This window comes from Gouania willdenowi, chromosome 7 (genome assembly GCF_900634775.1).
Source record: "Gouania willdenowi chromosome 7, fGouWil2.1, whole genome shotgun sequence".
NCBI classification, from domain to species: domain Eukaryota; kingdom Metazoa; phylum Chordata; class Actinopteri; order Blenniiformes; family Gobiesocidae; genus Gouania; species Gouania willdenowi.
This window is the reverse complement of record NC_041050.1, coordinates 40390441-40415424: the sequence shown is the minus strand read 5'-3', so window position 1 is coordinate 40415424 and position 24984 is coordinate 40390441. Positions and strand designations below refer to the sequence as shown.

General features: G+C 42.7%; 1 protein-coding gene across 2 annotated transcripts; it reads left to right on the top strand.

Moving 5' to 3' along the window:
• Positions 1–416: 416 nt before the first annotated feature.
• On the top strand, positions 417–24966 carry mrgbp (MRG/MORF4L binding protein). 2 transcript variants are annotated; one of them, XM_028452347.1, is made up of 5 exons: positions 417–586; positions 16647–16768; positions 16853–16934; positions 17029–17088; positions 24561–24966. In XM_028452347.1, the coding sequence occupies exons 1-5, from the start codon at positions 445–447 to the stop codon at positions 24689–24691; spliced, it is 537 nt and encodes a 178-aa protein (XP_028308148.1). In that variant the 5' UTR covers positions 417–444; the 3' UTR covers positions 24692–24966. The 2 variants fall into 2 exon arrangements, with proteins under 2 accessions (XP_028308148.1, XP_028308147.1); XM_028452346.1 differs by having other exon boundaries at positions 17014–17088.
• Positions 24967–24984: the final 18 nt, after the last annotated feature.

Below are 24984 nucleotides of genomic sequence, written 5' to 3'. Positions count from 1 at the left end.
TCATCAGTACATCCATGCTGTGAAGCATGGTGGTGGCAGCATTATGTTTAGTGCTCTGACCTCAGAGGAGGTGTGTCCTCTGCTGAGAGGGAGGAGCTAATCATAAAGAAATGGCAGCTTTTATCACATCAAAGGTCACATGATCAATGTCCATGTCAGCATTAGAATAAGGACCAATCACAGCACTGGAAACTACAGAGCGTGTTTTTCTTATTTAATATGTATTTTGTTTTTTTGTGTTTTTTAGTAATCTTTGTATCTAGTATTTTATTTATTATTTATGTTTGTATCTATTTTCAAAACTCTTCATTTGCTCTGAAATGTAGGAAAGTTTTACTTTTTTAACATTTTCATTCGAATCTACATCCGGAAGTGAGTACAAATGTCCGTCCCAACATGCAGTGCGTGGTGACGTCACAGTGCGTGTCTGTTGTTACTGCGGTGATGGGAGAGGCCGACGTGCTGCTGACTCAGGCCGAAGAGAAGCGCCCGGAACCCGGCCTGCTGCCCGCGGAGGACCCGGTGGTTTGGAGCCACGAGGTGGAGGTGTGTCTGTTCCACGCAATGATTGGACACAAGCCCGTAGGTAAGAGTCAACGTGCGGTGTGCGGTCCGTCCACGGTCGCAGTCTCTGTGGACGGAGCTGTTCTTCTTTGTGTTTAAAAACGGCTTCGTTTGGCGCCACCTGTCGGTCAGAGGTTAAAGGTTACTATCAAAGATCAGCTAACACTGGAGCTTCACAATAACTTTATTTTAAACCAGTAACATGTTGAACAGGTCCAGATGTTCTCTAAGGATCAATCAGAGCAGATTAAAGAACAAAGAGTTTAGTCACAGAAACATAGATCGATTTAAATAGAAAAACTCCATAAACTACAGTATTTTCTGTTCTATTGAATGTTAGTATTTTATTTAAAGTTGTAGATGTGTATCACACACGCACACGTATACTCTGTGTGTGTATAATGTGTGCAATGTCTCCAAGATGGCGGCCACGGTACGAGCTCTGCTCCTGTGTTTGCTACTTACGTTCAGTGTTTGTCAGAAAGACAGTTTGTCTCACATTCAGCTGTTGGTCATCCCTACACCACGGATTAAGTGCTGATCAAGATATTAGCTACAGGAAGTGCCCATATCGCCCACCACTACTACTCACTAATGTTAGATCAATAAAAAACAAACTCCATGACCTGTTCCTCCTGCTTCAAACCCATAAGGACCACTGAGACTGCTCCGCCATCTGCCTAACGGAGACCTGGCTGTAACCCCACCCAGCTTCTCTGTACCCCGTGCCAACAGGTCAGTGAAGCTACCCATGAAAACTAAGGGTGGTGGCATCTGTTTCATGATCAACCAGAGATGGTGCAAACCATCACCAAACTCAACAGTTTCTGCAGCCCTTACCTGGAACACACCTGTGTCCATTGCTGGCCGTACTACTGTATCTTCTCAGAGAGTTTGCCTCTGTGGTTTTGATTGGTGTTTACATCCCACCATCGGCTAATGCTGCGGTCACATCAAACGTGTTCCGGGTAGGCCTGTAGCGACGCATCAACGACGTCGATGACTCGGTTGCGTCGCCACGCCTACTCGCCATGCCAAACCAGCATGGAGGACGAAACTCGGTCTCCAATCACCTCTCAGGCTCAGCAGCCTGCCCTCCCAAGCTCTACATGTCACCAAAACACAACCCGTCGCTCTACATCAAAGGTGTGGGAATGATTTAAACGGAGCCATAAGCGTCAAGGTATAGTTATTTGCAGTCTTTGCTCAATGGAGCTGACGTATCACATTAGCACAACTTCCATGTGGGAGTATTTGAAGCGGAGGCATCCCATTGTTACTCGTGATGTCGGAGAACAGAAGTAAATAACGTTACTATTGCTAGGCCTGGGCCGATAATCGATAAATCAATTAACCGGACGGTAAATAAAATGAACTCAGCCATGGTATATTGCCATATTCATACGTTTTTGGCCTGAAGGCTGCGGCTGCAGAGGCTAGCGTTAGCAACGGATATTATAGTCAGTTTCTAATAATTTCTCAGTGAACTTGCAGCATAATTACTCGTTATAGTCCGGTAGATGCGACAAATCTGGACCTAAACCTTAGCTTTGAATTGCTACACCCAGCGGCCTATGAGGCAGTGGAGCCTCATTCCCATGGTGTCCGCCAGCGGAGGAGACGTAAACGGTGTGATCAGAAGCAGAAGCCGAGCGGGGCTAGCAACCATGTTGTATTTAGCTTTCCTCGTCTTTAGCCTCCAAACAGGCTGGATGATTAGCGGGTTCATCCTCAGCACCTGAGCATGTTTGTTCTATAGCAGAATAAACTAGAAATGATTTGGTTCATTCTGTTTGGTTTAAGGCTGAATGAAACAGGAGGAGGCGGGGCCACTGGCATTGTTGTTTACAAAGGTTCTAACTGGATTGGAAGTGTTACCTGTTAAGGAATGTACAACTATATTATATACCTCTGTGTCTCAATGTTTATTATTTATTACAAGTGCAATTTAGTAATTTGAGAGAGACGTTATTTATTGCTTTGGTTGTGTTTTTTTTTTTTTCCTTTTGTTTTTTATTCTTAACAGAGACGGGGTCTATTTTATTTTAGTTGTTTGTTTTATTTGTTTAGTTTGTTAAGTTCTTGACGTTCCAATTACAATGGTAAAAAATACTAATGAGAAATACTAGTTGATTGCATTTGAAAGGTTGTACTTGCATTTTTATGATATGTTATCATTATATTAGTGGTTAATTTGGTCTAAAAAAATTGACAATATCGTTCATCGGCAATAATTTGTGGGACAATATATCGTTAAGCAAAATCTGTTATCGACCCAGGCCTAAATATTGCCAACGTTTGCTAAAATAATTTCACGTTTGTGTAACATTAGTAGTGTATTGTGAAATAAAAAATACCACCAGCATTGCTGTGTAGCAATAAATACTGTCTATGTTTATGTATTGTGCAACGTGAGCTCTGCACACTTCGGTGGTGCTAGCTAACTGTGTTTGGGTACTGTTAGTAGCTGGTGGTTAAACAGCTGTGTTTATCTAATATAGTGCTGGCAGGAATGGTAAGGGTAGCTAACGTACAGAACACAGCTATCCAGCCAGAAGCACCACCAAAGTGTAGAACTGCTGTCAGATTGTAGTAACAGAAGACGTATCTGTTCAATGTTACGTTTGCCAATTTTATGATTTGTGTTAGCTCAATCATGCTGCCGTCGTTTCATAGTAAAACACAATATTAGACTGACGTTTACAGCTTAGCATCATGATTCACTACACCAGAGTTAGTTCACCAATGAATGTCAACTAACGCATAACACTGACAGGCCTTCCATTTTGTATAACACTGCTTTTATTTTGTGTTAAGCAGGATATGTTTGGTTTTCGAAAACCGTTGTATAATAAAAGTAATTTATTAAGATTTTTTTGGTATTTATTTGAGATTTTATGGTTTTAATTAATCATGCAACAAAAAAATAATTAGATTAATCATCTAATTAGTCGTTAGAATAGTCAACTATTTGATAAAATAATTGTTTACCCCAGCCTTAGTTCCGTGTGTCGAATTTGTGCCGCACGCCCCAAGTTGGACGCTTGTCACCAGCCTTAAAGATACTCAGGACACGCCTCCAAACAATTTGGGAAGAGAGCACGCTTTAGGGGAGGGGCTTCTCTGTTGCCAGTGGTGTTCATACAATGGATGATATTATGGAGATCATTTCCGTTCATAATTCACCCAGTGATTGTGATAGGGTGGGGAACATTGTGTTTCCGGTCGGATGTATTTTGATGTGACTCAGTGTGTGCAATGTGATGTCAGAGGTCCGCGTCCGACTCCCGTTCATCAGCTCTACATTATCCAGAGAGTGACTTGGCTTTATTTGCTCCTCGGCGCCATTTCTGGATTCCCCAGAGCTGCGTTCAGACGAGGCGCTACTTCTGTTTCTCCCGTGCCTAGTTTGACGACCTGCTGACCTGCATCAGCGCTCACATCTCCTACCAGGACCACAACTACAGGCGCTCTATGTCAGCAGGAGAGCCTGTCCATCTGTCTCCGCCTCCGGTTAGTGTTTTTTTTTTTTATTATTCTGAATTTGTCACGATTGGAGAAGGCTCCTGATTGGTCGACGCGCCGTAAATATGCCACAAAAGTTCAACAATCCTCCAGCGTCGGCCGCGTTAGAGACTCCGTCAAAAGCTTGAAATCTCAAAACGCACAGCATCCGCTGCGCGTAAAGCTTCAACACCTACCGCACGCACAGAAGGATGTGTGTAACTATATATGTAACTGTGTGTAATTATGTCTGTGTAAATGTATGTAACTGTATGTGCATAAAAAGCTTTGACAAAAGTTGGTCTGACTGAAGATATATTTTATTAACAGAATTATTGAGTATAAATATATAATTATAGTATTAAAAACACAAATAAACCATGAATAATGTTCCATTCCAACACAACCCCAGAACATGAATTAACAGAGGAAAATAACGCGATGTGAGATGTGCTGTAAAGGTGCAGTCTGCAACTCTTATAAAAGTGACTTTTTGTCATATTTGTTAAAGCTGTCTCTATGTAAGGACAGCTTTACATCTAACTAGTAGTTTGTGCAGGAAAAAAATCAGACTCATTGAGCCCCGCCCCCTGCTTCTCCTGCAGCCTTTGGCAGATTGCCAGAATCAGAATCAGCTTTATTGGCCAGGTACAGTTTAGAACAATACGAGGAATTTGGTAAGAGCCGCCGTCTGCAGAAACTTCCTGGTGATAAGAGATGAGACAACCTTGGCTTTAGCCTTGGCTGGCTGGGGAGCTGACAGGACGATAAGCAATGTGATTTTGATACAGGCTATGTCAAATTTCAATAGCCTTCTGTCCTGGGTCTCTCTGCTGTAATCCAATGAATGGCCTAACAGAAATCACTGGCAGCTTTTCCAAAACAGTCGCCAGCGTAGTACGGACTTTTCCATAGATTAGGAAGCCACCAGCTCCGATCAGCAGCATGCCTACTATCATTATTCCAATCATGTAGATGTCCTCCACGTCTTCCACTGAAAGGATGGACAGACACACAACTCGCCACTTATTCCAAGGGTCAAGTGTGTATCCAGCCGCAAACGTCCCGCTTGGACATGCGGGTTCACCACCCCCGGTTCTTTTCATCGAAAAAATCTGATCGATAGCACTGAGAGACCAACTCATTAATTCCATTATTCCGGTTTTGGATAAGTTCCAGAGAGAGGCTCTTGTTAGAATCACAGGACCGGGGTGGTGTTTAGCTCAGTGGGTTGAGCGCCCGGCCCATAAACGGAGGCTGTAGTTCCTCACCTGCAGCCGGTCCAGGTTCGATTCCCGGCCTGGGACCCTTTGCTGCATGTCATTCCCTGCTCTCTGATCCCCTTCCTGTCAAGCAACTGTCATATAAAGGCCCCTAGAGCCCAAAAAATCCTTTTAAAAAAAAATAAATAAAAAAAGAATCACAGGACCAGACAAAGCAGCAGCAGGGAGAGATAAGAGTGGAAGGGAGGGAGAAACAGAATGCGACTGTCCTCGTCGAGATCAGCAAGAAGAATGCACCGCGACCGAGCAAAAAGAACCAATCAGTGTTTGATGGACTAACTGACAGCTGTTGCTCACAGGCCCCGCCCCTTTCCCGGAGCTAGATCGCCATCTTTTTTACAGTGTATGGTCTGGAGGAGTAGAAGATGGAATTGGTGACTTTTCTGCTTGAAAGATAATTACTGCTGCTTGATTTACATTATGTTTGATGTGTAATTGTTACACTAGAACTCTGTGGTGCATGTGTTCATGTGTGTGCAGCAGCCTCCATGTGGCTGCTGTAAGTGACACTGTGTTGCTGCTGCAAAGGTGTGTGCACATTGAGAGAGAGAGAGATGCGTTGCAGTTATATGCTTTTAACAGAGCATGTTGTATTATTGTGATGTTGCTGTCGGGCTAACGTTAGCTTGTTAGCTTCTCTGAGGGAGGGACTTTGGAAAGTTTGGAGGCAGGACAAGAGAGCAGCAGGGAGAGAGGGATCTGAGAGTTGCGGACTGCACCTTTAAGCAACAAACTGTTCAAGTTTCTGTTCTAAATTACATTAACAAGAATAAATATTCAAACAAGTAGTAAACTGCTTCTCAAAGTTTTAAAAACTTATCAGCACTGAGTGAGATGCAGAGAGAGAGGGAAAGAAACACACACTTCAAACCTCCAGCAGCGGTTCGTTAACTACAAGTGCGACACAACACGTGGACCCACGGAACCGCTAAGTTAAAGGGGACATATCATGGTTTTAAATCCTTCCTTTTTACATATAAATCATACAGTTGTGGTCTATATAAAGCTGAACTGCAATGCTTGGGTCTGAATTCCTCATTATTATAGCTCCACCCCTTTTCTACCCCTTTTCTGATGTGCTTCTGAGAGCAACTCGTTTTGGTGCTGTCTCTTTAAATGCAAATGAGACACTCCATACCCCGCCCCCTCTTCAATCAATCAATCAATCTTTATTTGTATAGGGCCAAATCATAACCAATGGTATCTCAAGACACTTTACAGTAGAGCAGTCTTAAGGACAGACTCTTCATTTTATGGATACACACATATGCATATATACGTATATACACATACATATGTATCCCACACCCAACATGAATTCATCATGGCGGCAAGGAAAACCTTCTGTTAAGCAGCAGGAACCTTGTGTGGATCCCATTCCTATGATGAACAGCCATCCACGTTATGCTGTGTTGGGTGTGTGCAGAGGAAAGGGTGGAGACAGAGTTGTTGAGACTCTGTAACTCCACACTGAGGATCCCACGGACCTGCAAGACAAAAGCCAGAAGGAGAACAGGAGCAAACACACAAGGGAAGAAGCAGACATAGAGGGAGTGTTTGAGAGAGGAATGGGACCCTCTCCGGTCCCTCTCTAACCTAAATGACCTCTCTCTTAACGCCCTCTCCAACCTCTCTCCAACCGAGCATGCCAGACCCCCCCCCCCCCGGCAGTCTATGCCTATTGCATCTTAATTATGAGCTATGAGCTGGTTCCTAACTAAAAGCTTTACCAAAGAGGAATGATTTGAGCCTAACCTTAAAGGTAGAGAGGGTGTCTGCCCCCCGAACCGTGGTTGATTGATGGTTCCAGAGAAGTGGGGCCTGATAACTGAAAGCTCTTCCTCCTATACTACTTTTAGAGATGAATGGAACAACGAGTAGTCCAGCATTTTGAGAGCGTAGTGTTCTGGGGGGATTGTATGGCACTACAAGCTCCTTGAGATAGACTGGTGCCTGTCCATTTAGGGCTTTATAAGTGAGAAGAAGAATCTTGAATTCTATTCTATATTTTATGGGAAGCCAATGCAGAGAGGCTAATACAGGAGTAATGTGATCTCTTCTCCTAGTTTTAGTCAGTACACGTGCTGCAGCATTTTGAACCAGCTGAAGTGTCTTAAGCGACTTGCTCGGGCAGCCTGCTAAAAGAGAATTACAATAATCCAGTCTAGAGGTAACAAAAGCATGGACTAGTTTTTCGGCGTCGCCCTGAGACAGGATAGATCTGATTTTAGCAATGTTACGGAGATGAAAGAAGGCAGTTCTTGAAGTTTGTTTTATGTGAGAGTTGAAGGATAAATCCTGATCAAATAGAACCCCAAGGTTTCTAACAGTTGTGCTTTGTGCCAGAGTAATGCCATCTAGGGCAGTTAGGCTAGCATAGGTTTCTCTAAGGTGTCGTGGGCCCAGTACAATGACCTCAGTCTTGTCTGAGTTGAGAAGAAGAAAATTTTGCTCCATCCAGGCCCTAATGTCCTTTAGACAGACCTCAAGTTTAGATAGCTGATTTGTCTCACCTGGCTTCATTGATACATACAGTTGGGTATCATCAGCATAGCAGTGAAAGTTAACAGAGTATTTTCTCATAACATTACCAAGGGGGATCATATAGATACAGAAGAGGATTGGACCTAGCACAGAGCCCTGAGGAACCCCGTAGCTTACTTTAGTGTACACAGAAGACTTATTATTCACGTGTACAAACTGGTACCTATCAGATAGGTAGGACTTAAACCAGTTTAGGGCAGTCCCTGTGATTCCAAGTAATTTCTCTAATCTCTCTAGTAGAATATAGTGATCTATAGTGTCAAAAGCTGCACTAAGATCTAATAAAACCAGCACTGAGAGTCGTCCTTCATCTGAAGCCCAGAGTAGATCATTAGTTACTTTAACTAAAGCAGTCTCTGTGCTGTGTTGAGCTCTAAAGCCTGACTGGAAGTCCTCGAACAGGCTGTTGTTTTGAAGAAATTCACAGAGCTGAGCCGCCACAACTTTCTCAAGAATCTTTGAAATAAAAGGAAGATTAGATATAGGCCTGTAGTTTGCTAAAGTGCTGGAATCAAGAGTAGGTTTTTTGAGAAGGGGTTTGATTACAGCTACTTTAAAGGACTGTGGCACGTAGCCTATTGATAGGGATATATTTATTGTCTCCAACAAAGATGGGCAGACCAGGGGAACAACTTCTTTAAACAGCTTAGTTGGGATCGGATCTGAAAGGCAGGTCGATGGTTTGGAGGATGAAATAATAGAGTTAAGTTCCTGAAGTCCTATATGTGTGAAACAGTTTAGGTTAGGCCTATTTACATTTAATGGTACAGCAGGCCCAGGTGAAGGCAGGGAGTGGCTAATTTTATCTCTAATCTTATGAATTTTATGGTTAAAAAATGTCATAAAGTCCTCACAGCTGAGGGCTAGAGGAATCATGGGCTCAATAGAGCTCTGACTTTGTGTTAGCCTGGCTACAGTGCTGAAAAGGTACCTCGGATTATTTTTATTTTCTTCAATTAGTGAGGAGTAGTATGTAGATGGACTATGTCGTAAGGCTGTCATGTATTTACTATGGCTTTCTTGCCAGAGTATTCGTGACTCCTCTGTTTTATTGGAGCGCCACATTCTCTCTAATTTACGGGTTGTTTGTTTGAGTGTGTGAGTTTCAGAGCTAAACCACGGAGCTTTCCTCTGACGTTTAATAGTTTTTTCCCTCAATGGGGCAATTGAGTCCAAGGTGGATTTTAGTAGACTAGCAGAGCTATCGACAAGCAGATCCAGTTGAGAGGGGTTATAATTAATATCATAGTTATTTATTGGATGGTGCACTGAGTTTAAGGCAGCAGGAATGGCCTCTTTAAATTTAGCCACAGCACTATTGGACAGATTTCTACTCCTAACTATTTTATTGCACAGTGCGAGATCCTCTAGGATAATGTTAAAAGATATTAAAAAGTGATCTGATAGCAGAGGATTTTCAGGGTAGACTTTTAGTTCATTAATATCAAGGCCATATGTTAGAACAAGATCAAGAGTATGATTTAAACGATGAGTAGCTTCATTAATAGTTTGAAAAAAGCCAACTGAGTCTATTAGGGACATAAAGGCTGAGCTCAGGCTATCACTATCTTTGTCCACATGGATATTAAAATCTCCTACTATCAGTATTTTATCAGAACTGAGGACTAAGTTTGATATAAACTCAGAGAATTCTGATAGAAATTCAGAATAAGGGCCTGGAGGACGGTAAATTATCACAAATAAGACTGGCTGGCAGGTTTTTGATTTGGTATGAGATAAATTTAGAACCAGGCTTTCAAAGGAAGTGTAACTGGCCTTTGGTTTAGGATAGATTAGGAGAGAGGAATGATAAATAGCTGCTACACCACCTCCACGGCCTATGTCTCGTGGCATATGAGTATTTAAATGACTGGGAGGAGTGGCTTCATTTAAACTAACATATTCATCTTGATACAGCCATGTTTCAGTTAAACAGAATAAATCAAAGTTATTTTCTGAGATAAGGTCATTTACTAGTAGAGATTTGGATCTCAGTGATCTAATATTTAATAGAGCACATCTAATGCTTTTATGTTTTGGTGTTTCTAGATTTGAGATTTTAATTTTTTTCAGATTTTTATAATTGATAGCTCTTTTATTTGATTTTATGTTAAAATCATTGTGAAATATGGGTCGAGGGACTGACACCGTCTCCATAAAATAATATTCATCACCATCACAACAGTTGCCATGGCGATGTACACAGCTATCATAATAGCAATGGGAGGGAAACTGTCCTAAGGCAAGCGCAGAGGGGCGTGGAGGACTCCGCCTCTGTAACATGGTCTCATTCATGAGATGTCATAACAGTGACTGTGCCATGTTTTCTGATAGTAGAGATGCTCCCTCCAAAGTAGGATGGATTCCATCTCTTCCTATCAGGTTCGGTTTTCCCCAGAAGGATCTCCAATTATCAATGAAGCCCACCTCGTTTTCTGGACACCACCTCGATAGCCAGCGGTTAAATGATGACATGCTATAGGCTATACATGTCATCACTGGTCAGATTTGGTAAGGGACCAGAGAAAATTACGGAGTCCGACATTGTTTTAGCATAAGCACAAACTGATTCAATGTTCACTTTGGTTGCTTTCGACTGACGACGTCGGGAGTCATTAGTGCCGACATGGAGGACTATCCTATCAAACCTACGGTTACTCTTTGCCAGCAACTTTAGATTTGATTCTATGTCGCCCGCTCTGGCCCCTGGGATGCACCTCACAATGCCCGCTGACTTCGCTAGCTTCACGTTTCTCACTATCGAGTCGCCAATTATCAGAGTTTGTTCCCCGGTGAGTGTGTTGTCCTCACGGAGGGGGGAGAACCTGTTTGAGACGTGAACATGGTGGTGTCCCGAGCGGCTTTTTGACCTTGGACTATGCTTACCACGGACAGTAACCCAGTCATTGCTGGCCGGGGGGGAGGCTAAGCTAGAGCTAGCACGGTCCGCACCGGCTAGGTCCTGCTTGCTAGCTTCGGTTTTGGTATCAGGGGTGCGGAACCGCTTCTCCAGATTGTTGATCCTCGCCTCCATATCTAACAGTACGCTACACTTTATGCAACTACCATTGTCCCTAAAGGAGGACGAGGAGTAACTAAACATCTGACACACCGGGCAGGAGAGCGGAGGGGAGGAGAGAGAAGCCATAGGTGCTAAATTTAAGCTAAGCTAAGCTAAGGACAAAAGGAAGTTTAAAGGAGATTACACTGCCTATAAGAGGCGAGATTGCTTTTTACTTAACCTTCGTACGTTTAACTGTACGGTAAAAAATTAAAACAAGTGTTTTCAAGGCTAAAATATCAATGACAACAAGTTTGATTAGCGTTAGCAGAACACAGTAGTAGAGCGCTGCAAGCAGCGGTAGAGCGTGCACAGGAAATGATCAATACGTCAGCATGTCACCAGCCACCAGACCACAACCCTTTGTGTGTGTAGGACTCGTCCCTCTTCAGGTGACACTCGGTTCAACTCCACCCTGCTCGGCCATTTTTGTAGTTTGATAGAAGAGATACGGCTATGTAGCGGAGCATAAACTTTTTATTCAGAGGTTATTTACAAAATGTCAACAACGTTAGACTTGTCCATCCAGCCTTACATGTTCCAGCCAGAGTCTGACCCAGTGGAGCGAGATGAAAATGAAGATCATGAACCTGCAGAACCCTAACAAGTGAGCTAACACAAGCACCGAGCTAACGCTAGCGCCAAGCTAACATCACGAAATGCATTTTAATAGTCTTTTCAAAGACAAAAACATCAAAATGAAATGACTAATGAAAACTTTAGACTTAAATTAAATCACGTAGGCCATATCATCAAGGATCTAAAACGAGCACACAGCGTTAACATATGAAGACGGTGCAACTGCTAATGCTAACAAAACAATGACAGGGACGTCTTATCACACTTTTTAGCGTTATTTACAGCTTACCGAAGTGCTCTGTTCATCGTCTCCAAAGATAGAAGGAATTGAACCCTCAATCAGACAAAGTCTTTCTGTAAATCCTTCTTTATACTGGTGGAGGTTGATGAAGCAGTCATCATTGAAGTGCTTCACACACACTAAAATGACCTTATCCACAGATGTGGTACATTTCTATAAAAAATAAAACTCAACCAGACACTTTGAAAAGGTTCTGATGCTGGGAGACGGTGTAATGAAGCGTGTGGGTTACTACATCCAACAACCCAACATTTTGACTTATCCTCTCGTAACTTCTGCATCCTGGAGCTTGGACTACAAAATAAAAGCGAGAACTAAAAATGGCGGATTGCTCGAAGTGTTGGACCTGGAGGTGATGAACTAATTTGGCAGTTCTGCTGCAAATACTGTGATGTAATAGTTCAAAAAACGTAATAGAGAATAGAAAAATCGAAACAGAGTGAAAAATATGAGCAAAAGAGAATATAAAGATATCTACGAAGCATCTGAAGAAACTAATTTGATTCTTTCTGTATTTCTAAGCACTCTAAATATACAACAAAATGCATTTAAGGGCTAAAAAAGTGGATTTAGCATGATATGTCCCCTTTAAACAGTTAAAAGATGCTTTGAAAGTTTAAAACTTGCCGCATGCTCTGCCCCTCCCCCCACATGCTCTGCTAGTGGGGGGAGGGGCTCTGCACTGTGTCTACAGCAACATGGAGCCCTGTAGCAGCCGCTCTGTTAATAAAGTGGATCGGCGAACGCAGCAGCGCGCATCGGCCGATGTCGATACACATAAAACACGCAAAAATCGGACTATTAAATTGGCTGGCCGATGAATCGGTCGATAACTAGTAACTATGTATGTATGTAACTGTGTGTAACTATGTATGTAGCGATGTGTGTAACGATGTATGTAGCGATGTGTGTAGCGATGTGTGTAGCGATGTATGTAGCGATGTGTGTAACTATATGTAGCGGTGTGTGTAACTGTGTGTGTAACTATGTATGGCGTCACCTCTGTGATGTCACTATGTTTCAAAATGCCAGTATAAAAGAGCCAGCTCCAAATACTTGACAGCTAGTCTAAAGGCGGAGGGGTATCTCAGCAGTCATCAAGACCAGAACGGAAAGGTCGAGGGCCGGACTGAGCCAGGAGCACATGATCCATTAGTAACATATTAACTGTTAAATGAACCTGTTAAGCACTGGTAATAAGTGTGATGAGTGTTATGTGATCAAGCATTTATCCTGTTTCAGGTTTATAACCTGTGGTCTACCACTGTGTCTACCATGGTCAATAAAGTTTGAGTAAGGAGCAACAAAGACAAACACGAGTTGTGAAATCTGTGATACCTGGCCTAACCTTTTTGGAGGGCTGAAACCAAAGATCCAAACAATGTGTGTTTCTATTTATGAAACTGTGCGTGTAATTGTGTGTGTAACTATGTGTGTAATGTAATTGTTCAATTCAATATTATTTATATATCGCAAATTACAACAAAGTCATCTCAAAGCACTTACCAAAAAAATAAAGTCTATAGTAAGAAAGAAAGAACACAACAAGATCCACATGAACAGTGGGAAGAGAAAACTCCCTCTTTTTTATAGGAAGAAATCTCCAGTGGAACCAGGTTCAGAGGTGGAGAACATCTGGTTCTACAGGTTGCGGTTTGTGAACAGAAGGACAAACAGAATAGGATAGAAGGATAGACCCTCCGAGTGTCCCAGACTAGTTGAGTTGCGAACCATCGATCAGGAACCTCCAGCATCAAGACACCTGAAACAGAAAAGAGAGCGGAGGGCGAGGAGAAGAAACAGACTAAAGAAAAAAACATGATACACTATGATACGTTCGTTCCTAGTGGTTAGGTTAATATTAAACATCTTATGGCATCCTCCATGTTCTGAAATGTTAGCACTACAGACGAGGTTTTGTCTTCTACTGATCACATGTAATGATCTATGAGGTGGACATCAGTGTAAATGGTGTGAAGCAGTGTGATCAGTATGATGGTTATACAACCAGGGACAGAAGTGTGGGGTTGGTCTACAACCTGGTACAACTGTGTCTGACTGGAAATCATCCCATTACAGCCCATTAGAGCTATGTGTGTAGATGGTGGATCATGTTTGAATATAATGTTGGTGTTCTACTATATAATCTTAGTTCTTAATTCCTATTTTTAGGTTTAGAGCTTTGTTCCTAGTGGTTAGGTTAACACTATTATATGGTATACGTTTCAGCATATAAGTAGGTTTTAAGTTTAGCCTTAAAGGTGGAGAGAGTAGCAGCCTCCTGTACTGAGACTGGGAGCTGGTTCTAAAGGGGAGGAGCCTGGTAGCTGAACTCTCTGCCTCCTGTTCTACTTCTAGATACTTTAGGAACTTCCAGAAGACCAGCAGAGTGATCTACCTGGACGATAGGACACTAACAGGTCTCTATAGACATACAGGAGCTAGATCATGTATAGCTTTGTATGTTAACAGGAGGATTTTAAATTCTATTATAGATTTTACAGGAAGCCAATGAAGAGAAGCCAATACTGTAGAAATATGTTCTCTCCTGTTAGTACCTGTTAGTATTCTAGCTGCAGCATTCTGAATTAACTGGAGACTTTTTAGTGACTTACTAGGACATCCTTACAGTTCTAAATTCAAAGGATAACAGGAAGTGATCTGAAAGAATAGGATTTTGAGGATATACTGTATTGTCAGGTGATTTATTTATTTATTCAGTTTATTTCCGACATGGTTACATTCACTTTTTTTACATTTTTTTTTTTTTTTGTACATGCCGAAAAAGGAGATGAGAGAAGCAGTTTGCTTATCTAGGTCCCGTCCCCTGTGTTGTACATCGAAAATCTACATGGGTTTACATGTCTCTCTGGTCAAACATTCTTAGGTTGTTCTGAACAGTCCTTTTTTGTGTAGGATTTATTCTCATCTGTAGTCAGTGTTGTCTTTTTTTTTTTTTAATTCCTCCTCCTCTCTATTGTTGTTCGTGTCGGCCTTGTTCCCTGCTAGACGTTGTTTGAATTCCTCCAGTTCAAGAAAAGATTATCTTCTTTCGAATTTGTTCGAAAGGTTTTTCCCTTTTCATCCATGACGTCACCACTCGGGAATGTCTCTTTTGGACACACAAGTTTGCAGCTTATTTTGTCTCTACATCAAGGTTATTCCAGTTGTTTTTAGTTCTATTGGCAGTGTTGTATTTTCCACTGTTATATTTAACACTTTCTTGTATAAACACATTACTATGTCTTAGTTCATAAGCAAAGTAGTAATGTAATCCATAATCACCCCACCACCTAGCAATTGAAATGAATAAATGACAGACCTTTTTTACTCTTGGTTTCCACATTGAATTCAGTGTCAGTAATAATCACAGTCTGAGTTTTGTTTCCAGTGTTTATATAGATTTGGGTCCATGTCCGTGATTACCATCAGTAATGTTATTGTTTAGGTGGATCCTTCATATTTTCCTAAGTCTTTCATCATTTGATGAATATTGGTTTTCCGTTCACTTCTCCCAGTGGTGCGATATAAATCCTGCAGTTTCTCGTCCACGTCTTTAGAATCTTTCCTCCTTTTTTTTATTTGGCGTGCCTTCCATGCAATGCTTGCGTTTTGTTTTGTCAAGTTTTCATTAATAAAAACCTTCATTTCCTTCAGTTTTTTTCCTTGCTTTAGTAGTTCTCCTTTAAATTTCACATTCGTGAAGGTGATTTTTACAGCTCTGTTATCATTTCTCTTTGGCAGGAGATGGCAGAAGTTGATGTTGTCAGGGTTCAGGACAATGTCCTTCGACTCCAAGTAGTCAATAACCTGTTGTTCAATCGATTTTGTTTCTTCGTCACTCGCGTAACTCCTGGGTATTATCTTTAAGCTTGTGATGATGACATCTTTCTCTCTTTCCTTTTGTTCCAGCTCTTCAACCCTCGCGTTCAACAGTTTTATCTCTTCAGCATTCCTCTCATTCTGCTGTTTCATTACCTTTGCTTCACTTTGAAGGTTTTCCAGTGATTTTTCCAGCGTCTTTTCCAAAGACTTTATCTCGGCAGATAGACCATCTTTGAGGTTTCGTAGACCTTCGCGTATCATCTCCTTGACCTCTTCCAAACCCGGTTCAGGTTATGGAGGGCATCCATGCGGTTTCTTAACCATTTTTCTTTTTGTCTTGGGCCCAATTTTTCAGGCTGTTCAGCTGTAAGCCAGCTGTAGCCAAGGTCGTGTTATCGGAGCGAGTGAAAACATGTCTGCTCTCTCCAAAAGACCAGAGTATCTAAACCATATGTTAGAATAAGGTCCAGGACATGATTAAGATAATGAGTTGGTTTGTTTACATTGTGTAAAGCCATTTGAATCTAATAGTGACATAAACAATTTATTTAAGCTATTGTTATCATCATCAACATGAATGTTAAAGTCACCTACTATGATAGCTTTATCAGTGCTCAGCACCAGATCAGTGAGAAAGTCAGAGAATACAGAGAGAAACTCTGAATATGGACCAGGAGGACGGTAAACTATAACCAGTAAAGTGGGTTTTTCTATCTTGTTTCTGGGATTACAAATTTCAAGTGAGGCTTTCGAATTAATTTTGGTTTAGTTTGGTTTTTAGGGTTACTGATAAGCTTGAGTGGAAAAACTCAACTGTATGTAACTGTGTACTATGTATGTAACTGTGTGTGACTGTGTGTAACTATGTGCGTGACTGTGTGTAATTGTGTGTCTATTTGTGTAATTGACACAGAAGATGTGAGCATGATGTGCTGTACCTAAAACAAACCCCAATTATAAATTGTGTGTGTGTGTGCGTGTGTAGGGGTGAACAGACACTTCCATATGATCTGTATCAGAGATAAGTTCAGTCAGAACATCGGTCGTCAGGTTTCCTCCTCCATCATATGGGATCACCTGGGATCAATGTACGACATGCAGGCTCTGGTAGGACACACACACACACACACATACACACACACCATAACACAGCTCACTGACCCTGTATGTGTGTGTGTGTGTGTGTTTCAGCACGAGTCAGAGATTCTTCCGTTTCCAAACTCAGAGAAGAGTTTCTCTCTACCTGATGACATCATTCAGGAAGTAAAGGAAGGTAATGAGACACGTTGAGTGAATGCTGAGCTGTGATTAGACGACGGGGCTGACCTTGTTCCTCTGTTTGATGTTTGGAGGGAAATTGGTTCCAGAGGAAGAAACAAAGGAAGAGTTTAGAATGGAGAGAGAGACGCCATCTGCTCAGGAAGAAGGTAACACACACACACACACACTACACACATTACACATTATATACACACACACATTACACACATTATATACACACTACACGAATTATACACACACACACACACACTACACAACACACATTATACACACACTCTATACACATTACACATTATATACACACACACTATACACATTATACACACACACACTACACACATTACATATTATATACACACACACATTACACACATTGTATACACACACAACACAAATTATACACACTACACACATTACACACACACATACACACACACACTTCATCATTTCCCAATTGATTCTTCCCATTATTGATTACAGTGATATTATTTATCAAAACACCACTGCCACGATTCTCCAACCACTTAATATCACTTACAATAGTCTGTGTAGATTCATCCTCCACTGTCCCTTCAGAACTCACCACTGACAAATGTATGAACATATGTCATGATTCTCTCTGGCATCTAGACGACAGCTTCACTGGTTATTATTTATATTTGAATGTATGCATTTAAGTTTTCCTGATTATTTAAAACAATATATAATTCCTTTCAGATCTTCATACAGTTTGCTTCATGCTGATCAACCATATCTTGTCGTCTCTAGAGTCAAAAAAGTAGTCGGTAAATTTTCATTCAAACATAAAGCTCCATTTGACTGGAACATTCTCCCATTATTGATCCACTCTCTAACCAATGTCTATGTTTAAAATGCTCTGATCCTCCATCTCCAGAATATCTGTCAGTGTTTTTGATCATAGGCTATGTAACCTAAACCTTTTTATTTATTTAATCTAATGAAAGTTTTTACTATCATTAGATAGATACTATTAATGATATCACTATTATTACTTATTTATTTTTTGTATAAAATATTTACTGTTTTGAACAACTGTCAAATGTATACTATGTGTGTGTGTGTGTGTGTATGTGTGTGTGCCTATCTATATTTTGTTGTATTTATTATTTTTGAAAGACTGAATTCCTGTATTGTCTGCTCTGCTGTATCTGCCATCTTATGTAAGTTGAGGAACCCCTCGAAAACAAGATGTTCCATCTCAAGGGGCTTATCCTCCAATAAATAAATAAATAAATTCGCTGAAGATTTGTGTTTTTAGTCATCTTAAAAGTATTACAACAAATTTTTGTTCAGAAATCGATGTTCGTGGTGATTGAGAGTTCAGCTTCCCATTTAGCGATTGGTAAGTGATTAGTTAGTGTTTAAGAGTGCTCTGTATATTTTTGAGAGTTTTTAAAAAAAAAAGTAATATATATAGCCAGTTCTGGAGGCTGCAAGGTAATTAGATCTACTGGAGTATTTTTGTTGATTGTTACTTGTAAGTACTGTAGAAAGTAACTTTTATTTATATTGAATGTTTGGGTTAGATTGTTATATGTCCTGAGCTTATCATTTTCAAAGAGGTCTTGGAGATGAATAATTCCGCTCTCTTCCCATGTTTTTAGATAGAGTGGTGTTTTTCTGTTTCTAAAGTCAGGGTTGTGCCAGATTGGAGACAGCATGCTAGTTTTTAATTGAACATTTGTAATGTCCAGGGCTTTCCACCACGCAGTCAGGGTGGAGGCAATCAGTGGGTTTTGAAAGCAGTTATGACGTTTGAGGGTCACAGTGATAAAAGGGAGATCAGAGAGTTTAATATGTTTGCAGTCTAACTGTTCTATTTCTAGCCAGGTGTTGTGGTATTCTTTTGGTTTTAGCTTCTGTTAAATATAGAATTTGGTTTGCTAGGTATGCGTGAAATTAGGGGCTTCCAACCCTCCCTCGCTTTTATTTTTTTGAAGAGTTGAAAGGCTTATTTTGGGTTTTTTATTTCTAGTATAGAATTTTGTAATTGCAGAATCTAATCTTTTGAACCATTGCGTTGGTGGTTTCAGTGGATCATAGAGAACAGATAGTTTATTTTAGGTAAGATTTTCATTTTAACTGAGGCTATTCTGCCAAGGAGTGAGATGTGGAGATTGTTCCATCTCCTCAGATCATCTTTGACTTTATCCAACATTGGATCTAGGTTCAGTTTAATTAATTCATTTAAGTTTGGTGATATATTTAATTGTATTTGTGGGGGAGGGGTATTGTGGGTGTTGGTTTGCAGGATTCCGTGATTTTTTGTTAAAGGAAGGATTGATGATTTTGACCAGTTAATGGAATAGTCTGATAGTTTAGAGAAGCTGTTTATTAGTTTAAATACTTCTTTTAATGAGGATTGGGGTTCTTCCAAATAGAGTAAAATATCATCCGCATAAAGATTAATTTTGTGTTCTGAGATGGATAAGTGGATTCCTTTAATAACAGAGTTCTGATGAACAGCTGCTGCGAGAGGTTCAACAAATATTGCAAAAAGCAAAGGTGAGAGTGGACAACCTTGTCTGGTTCCCCTCTGCAGTGTGAAGCTTTGGGATGTTATTTTATTTGTGGTTACTGAGGCCTTAGGTTTAGAGTATAGGGTGGAGATCCATTGGATGAATGATTCTCCAAAGCCAAATTTGTCAAGGACAGCAAGGAGGAACGACCAGTTGACTCTATCAAATGCTTTTCCTGGTCTAGTTATGAATGTTGTTCAGGTCACCCCCTTTATGGAGAGGAATAACCTTTGCACATTTCCACATAAAAGGCACTTCACAGGTAGAGAAAAATAAAGAAGGTCAGCAAAAGGAAATAATATGAGATGCAGTCTTAATAAATTTGACTTCAATACCATCAGGGTCTGCACTAACGACCTGCTCAACATCAGTTGGGCTGATTGATCTAAAGGAAAACAAACTTTGAGTGACCTACTGAAGGCTATAGCAGAGTGATGTGGGGTCTGTACTTCAGATGATCAGGAGAAGTGCTGACTCAAAGCTTTTACAATAACCATTGAATCAGTTGTGATTTTATTATCAACACATATTAATAGATGCACAATCAGATTTACCAAATAAATCAGTGAGTTTTTTTCCAGAAATGTTTAGGATTTTTGAAATGATTAGATTTTTATAGTAGTCTGATTTAGCATTTCTAGTGAGAGTTGTATAAGTGTTCCTTAGTAATATATACACTTTCCTGTCAGTAGAATATTTATTGGTGATATTTCTTTCCTGCTTTATCTGATATTGATTAGCAGATCACCGTTCACCCAGGGAAGATGGTGCCCTTTGACTTTGATCACTTTAAGAGGTGCATGTGTATTAATGACCTTAAAAACCTCATCATGAAAATATTGCCATGCATCATTAACATAAGGTATTAATTTCAGTTGATTCCGATTGATATTTAATAAGTCATTGATAAAGCTATCACAGTTGAAGGTTTTAGTTTGTCAAACTGTGATACATTTAGAAGGCAGGCGGGTAATTTTAATTTTCCATCAACAGTAGATAATACAGTAATCACTGAAACAGTCAGATATGACACCACATTCCAGAAATATGAGGATGAGTTACTAAAATCAAGTAAATAAGAGTTTTAGGAGTAATTCTAGTGGGTTCTTTAATGAGTAAAGATGTTGCGTTCATGGGCAGAGGTGGAGATAACCAGTTAATGTTGAAGTCACCAATCAAATAAGTCAGTTTAGCTTAAAGATGTAACAGTAGATATAATATTTTGTACTGAATAAGCAGGGGACTCCGTGAACTGACACCTTAACGTGGTGGGGTTGTTTGAGTGCCCGAATGATCCAAGGAGCTATGTTGTCTGGGGCATTATGCCCCTGGTAGGGTCTCCCATGTCAAACAGGTCCTTGGTGACGGGTCAGACGAAGTGCAGTTCAGAAGACCCTGTATGGACATTATAAAAGCAAGGACCGTGACGTCGCCCAGTATGGCGCAGCCGGGGCCCGACCCTGGAGCTAGGCCTGGGGCTGGGGCTCGAATGCGAGGGGGTCGAGGGGGGTTGCCTTGGCGGCCCGGTCCATGTCAACAGCTTCTGGCTGTTGGGACATGGAACTTCACCTCGCTGGGGGGAAAGGAGCCTGAGCTTGTGCGGGAAGTTGAGAGGTACCGGCTTGATATAGTCGGGCTCACCTCCACGCACAGCTTGGGCTCTGGATCCCAACTCCTGGAGAGAGGCTGGACGCTCCACTTCTCTGGCGTTGCCCGCGGGAAGAGGCGGCGGGCTGGGGTGGGCTTGCTTATTGCCCCCCAGCTCAGCCGCCACATGTTGGAGTTTACCCCAGTGAACGAGAGGGTCGCGTCCCTACTCCTTCGGTTTGGGGACAGGTCTCTCACCGTTGTTTCGTCCTACGGGCCCAACATCTGCGCAGAGTACCCGGCCTTCTTGGAGTCCCTGGGAAGGGTACTAGATGGTGTCCCGACCTGGACAGGGGTGATTGGGAAGAACGGCCTTCTCGATCTGAACCCGAGTGGTGTTTTGTTATTGGACTTCTGTGCTAGTTACAGTTTGTCCATAACAAACACCAAGTTGGAGCACAAGGGTGTCCATAAGTGCACGTGGCACCAGGACACTCTAGGCCGGAGGTCGATGATCGACTTTGTAGTTGTATCATCTGATCTCCGACTGCGTGTCTCGGACACTCGGGTGAAGAGAGGGGCTGAGCTGTCAACTGATCACCACCTGGTGGTGAGCTGGATCCGCTGGCAGGGGAGGAAGCCGGTCAGACCTGGCAGGCCCAAACGTGTGGTGTGGGTCTGTTGGGAACATCTGGTGGATCCCTCTGTCAGTGGGGTCTTCAGCTCCCACCTCTGGATGAGCTTCTCCCAGATCCTGAGGGAGGTGGGAGACATGGAGTCCGAGTGGACCACGTTCTCCTCCTCCATTGTCGATGCGCCCGTTCGCAGCTGTGGCCGTAAAGTTTCTGGTGCCTGTCGTGGCAGCAATCCCCGAACCCGATGGTGGCGCCCGGAAGTAAGGGATGCCGTCAAGCTGAAGAAGGAGACCTACCTGGCCTTTTTGGCTGGTAGGACTCCGGAGGCAGCCGAGAGGTACCGGCAGGCTAAGCGTGCTGCAGCCCGCGCGGTCGTAGAGGCAAAAACTTGGGTCTGGGAGGAGTTCGGAGAAGCCATGGAGGAGGACTTTCGGTTGGCCTCGAAGAGATTCTGGCAAACCGTTCGGCGCCCCAGGAGGGGGAAGCAGTGCTTCACCAACACTGTTTACAGTGCTGGGGGGAGCTGCTGACCTCAACTGGGGATGTTGTCGGGCGGTGGAAGGAGTACTTCGAGGGTCTCCTCAATCCCACTGCCAAGTTTTGCGATGAGGAAGCAGAGGCTGGGGACTCAGAGGCGGACTCGCCCATCACCCAGGCTGAAGTCACCGAGGTGGTTGAAAAACTCCTCGGGGGCAGGGCTCCGGGGGTGGATGAGATTCGTCCTGAGTACCTTAAGTCTCTGGATGTTGTAGGACTGTCTTGGTTGACACGTCTCTGCAACATCGCGTGGCAGTTGGGGACAGTGCCTCTGGATTGGCAGACCGGGGTGGTGGTCTCTCTTTAAGAAGGGGGATCGGAGGGTGTGCTCCAACTACAGAGGGATCACACTCCTCAGCCTCCCTGGCAAGGTCTACTCCAGGGTGCTGGAGAGGAGGATCCGGTTGATAGTCGAACCTCAGATTCAGGAGGAACAATGCAGTTTTTGTACCGGTCTCGGCACACTGGACCAGCTCTATACCCTTCATCGGGTGCTCGAGGGTTCGTGGGAGTTCGCCCAACCAGTCCACATGTGCTTTGTGGATCTGGAGAAGGCGTTCGACCGTGTCCCTTGTGGTGCCCTGTGGGGGGTGCTGCGGGAGTATGGGGTCCGGGGCCCTTTGCTAAGGGCTGTCTGTTCCCTGTATGACCGCAGCAGGAGCCTGGTTCGCATTGCCGGCAGTACGTCAGACCTGTTCCCAGTGCATGTTGGTCTCCACCAGGGCTGCCCTTTGTCACCGGTTCTGTTCATTATCTTTATGGACAGAATTTCTAGGTGCAACCTCAGGATTTCATCTCTGCTGTTTGCAGATGAGGTTGTTCTGTTGGCTTCTTCAAATCAGGACTTTCAGCGTGCACTGGAGCGGTTTGCAGCCGAGTGTGAAGCGGCCGGGATGAGGATCAGCACCTCCAAATCTGAGGCCATGGTTCTCCACCGGAAAAAGGTGGCTTCCCCTCTCTGGGTCAGTGGAGAGTCCTTGCCTCAAGTGGAGGAGTTCAAGTATCTCGGGGTCTTGTTCACGAGTGAGGGTAGGATGAAGTGTGAGATCGATAGACGGATCGGTACGGCGTCGGCAGTGATGCGGTCGCTGTATCGGACCGTCGTGGTGAAGAGGGAGCTGAGTCGAGGGGCAAAGCTCTCAATTTACCGATTGATCTACGTTCCTACCCTCACCTATGGTCATGACATTTGGGTAATGACCGAAAGGACAAGATCGCAGATACAGGCGGCCGAAATGAGTTTCCTTCACAGGATGGCTGGGTGCACCCTTCGAGATAGGGTGAGAAGCTCAGTCACTCGGGAGGAGCTCGGAGTAGAGTCGCTGCTCCTTCACGTCGAAAGGAGCCAGCTGAGGTGGCTTGGGCATCTGTTTCGGATGCCTCCTGGTCGCTTCCCTCGGGAGGTGTTTCAGGCATGTCCTATTGGGAAGAGGCCTCGTGGAAGGCCCAGGACACGCTGGAGGGACTATGTCTCTGAGCTGGCCTGGTGTCGCCTCGGGGTCCCCCCAGAACAGCTGGAGGAGGTGTGCGTGGATCGGGAGGTCTGGGTATCTCTGCTGAGACTGCTGCCTCCTCGACCCGGCCCCGGATAAAAGTGAAAGAAGATGGATGGAGGCAGGGGAATCTGTAGATCTATAGATATTTTTAACCATAATATTTTTTTTTTTATGAAAGATTATCTTAACAAACTTCAAAATTAACTGGTTTCACCTCTGGTAGGACAAGTTGTGATTGTAGACTTATGTGGCATATGTGGATACTCCACCACCTCCTTTCAACCCTCTGTCTGCTTTGTACAAAATATAATTGTCTAGACTAATATCAGGTTTATTGTATGTAAACCAGGCCTTTATCTGGTCAATTTTATGAAACAAGCTCCAAATATTCACATAAATAATGTATAGACCAATAATCATACTGAAAATGAGGAAAACAAGAAAAGAACATAATACAAAATAGACCATGATAGAGCCACCAATCACACTTAGTCACATTTACACACATACACAACATACACACATCTGAGGAGAAGTATATGAATGACATAGTTTATAACCTGTAGTTAGTCAAAAGTTATTTTGAGCTATTGCATTATTTTATAATTAATAATAATAGTAATTTTGTTGGCTACGTATCAAAGCACAACAAGAGAGAAAAGAAAAAGTAAAAAGACACGTAGAGAGTCACCACGTCAGACAGGAAATCACCATGTACCAACTAATATATCATTAATCTATGTCAACGCTATGGGTGGAAGTGACAGAAATATACTACCATAATGTGTGTGTATAATGTGTGTGTGTGTGTGTGTGTCATCAGTGAAGGTGATGAAGGACAGAGATCGAGGATCTGAGGGAAAGGAGGAGAAGAGAAAAAGGAGAACAGATAAACTCCTCACCTCCAACCCTGCCAGCCCAGGAGGGGGCGGAGCCAAGAGGAGGAGGACCTGAAGGGGTGGAGTAAAGAGGAGGTGGACCTGGGTTGGGGCCAAGGAGTGGAGGACATGAGGGGCGGAGCCTCTGTGTTTCTTGGTTTTGGCAGGGAGCCACTCTGATTGGCTGAAGGAAGTAGGCGGAGTCAGCTGACTGTGAACTCAACTTCCCAGATTGCAGTGGGAGGAGCTGCACTGGAGCACTTGTAGTTTGAATTGTTGTCTGCAGTCATGTGACCAGTCATGTGACCTCAGGGTGAACGAGGCATTTCACAATAAAAGTCATTATGTTTACTGGCCTGTGTGCTTTTA

What these genes read in the sequence shown, in the direction of transcription:
- mrgbp (XM_028452346.1), top strand. Translation starts at nt 445, where the DNA reads ATGGGAGAGGCCGACGTGCTGCTGACTCAGGCCGAAGAGAAGCGCCCG. An exon ending in GATTGGACACAAGCCCGTAG is followed by an intron (nt 587 to 16,646) that starts GTAAGAGTCAAC and finishes GTGCGTGTGTAG; the next exon opens with GGGTGAACAGACACTTCCAT. An exon ending in TGTACGACATGCAGGCTCTG is followed by an intron (nt 16,769 to 16,852) that starts GTAGGACACACA and finishes TGTGTGTTTCAG; the next exon opens with CACGAGTCAGAGATTCTTCC.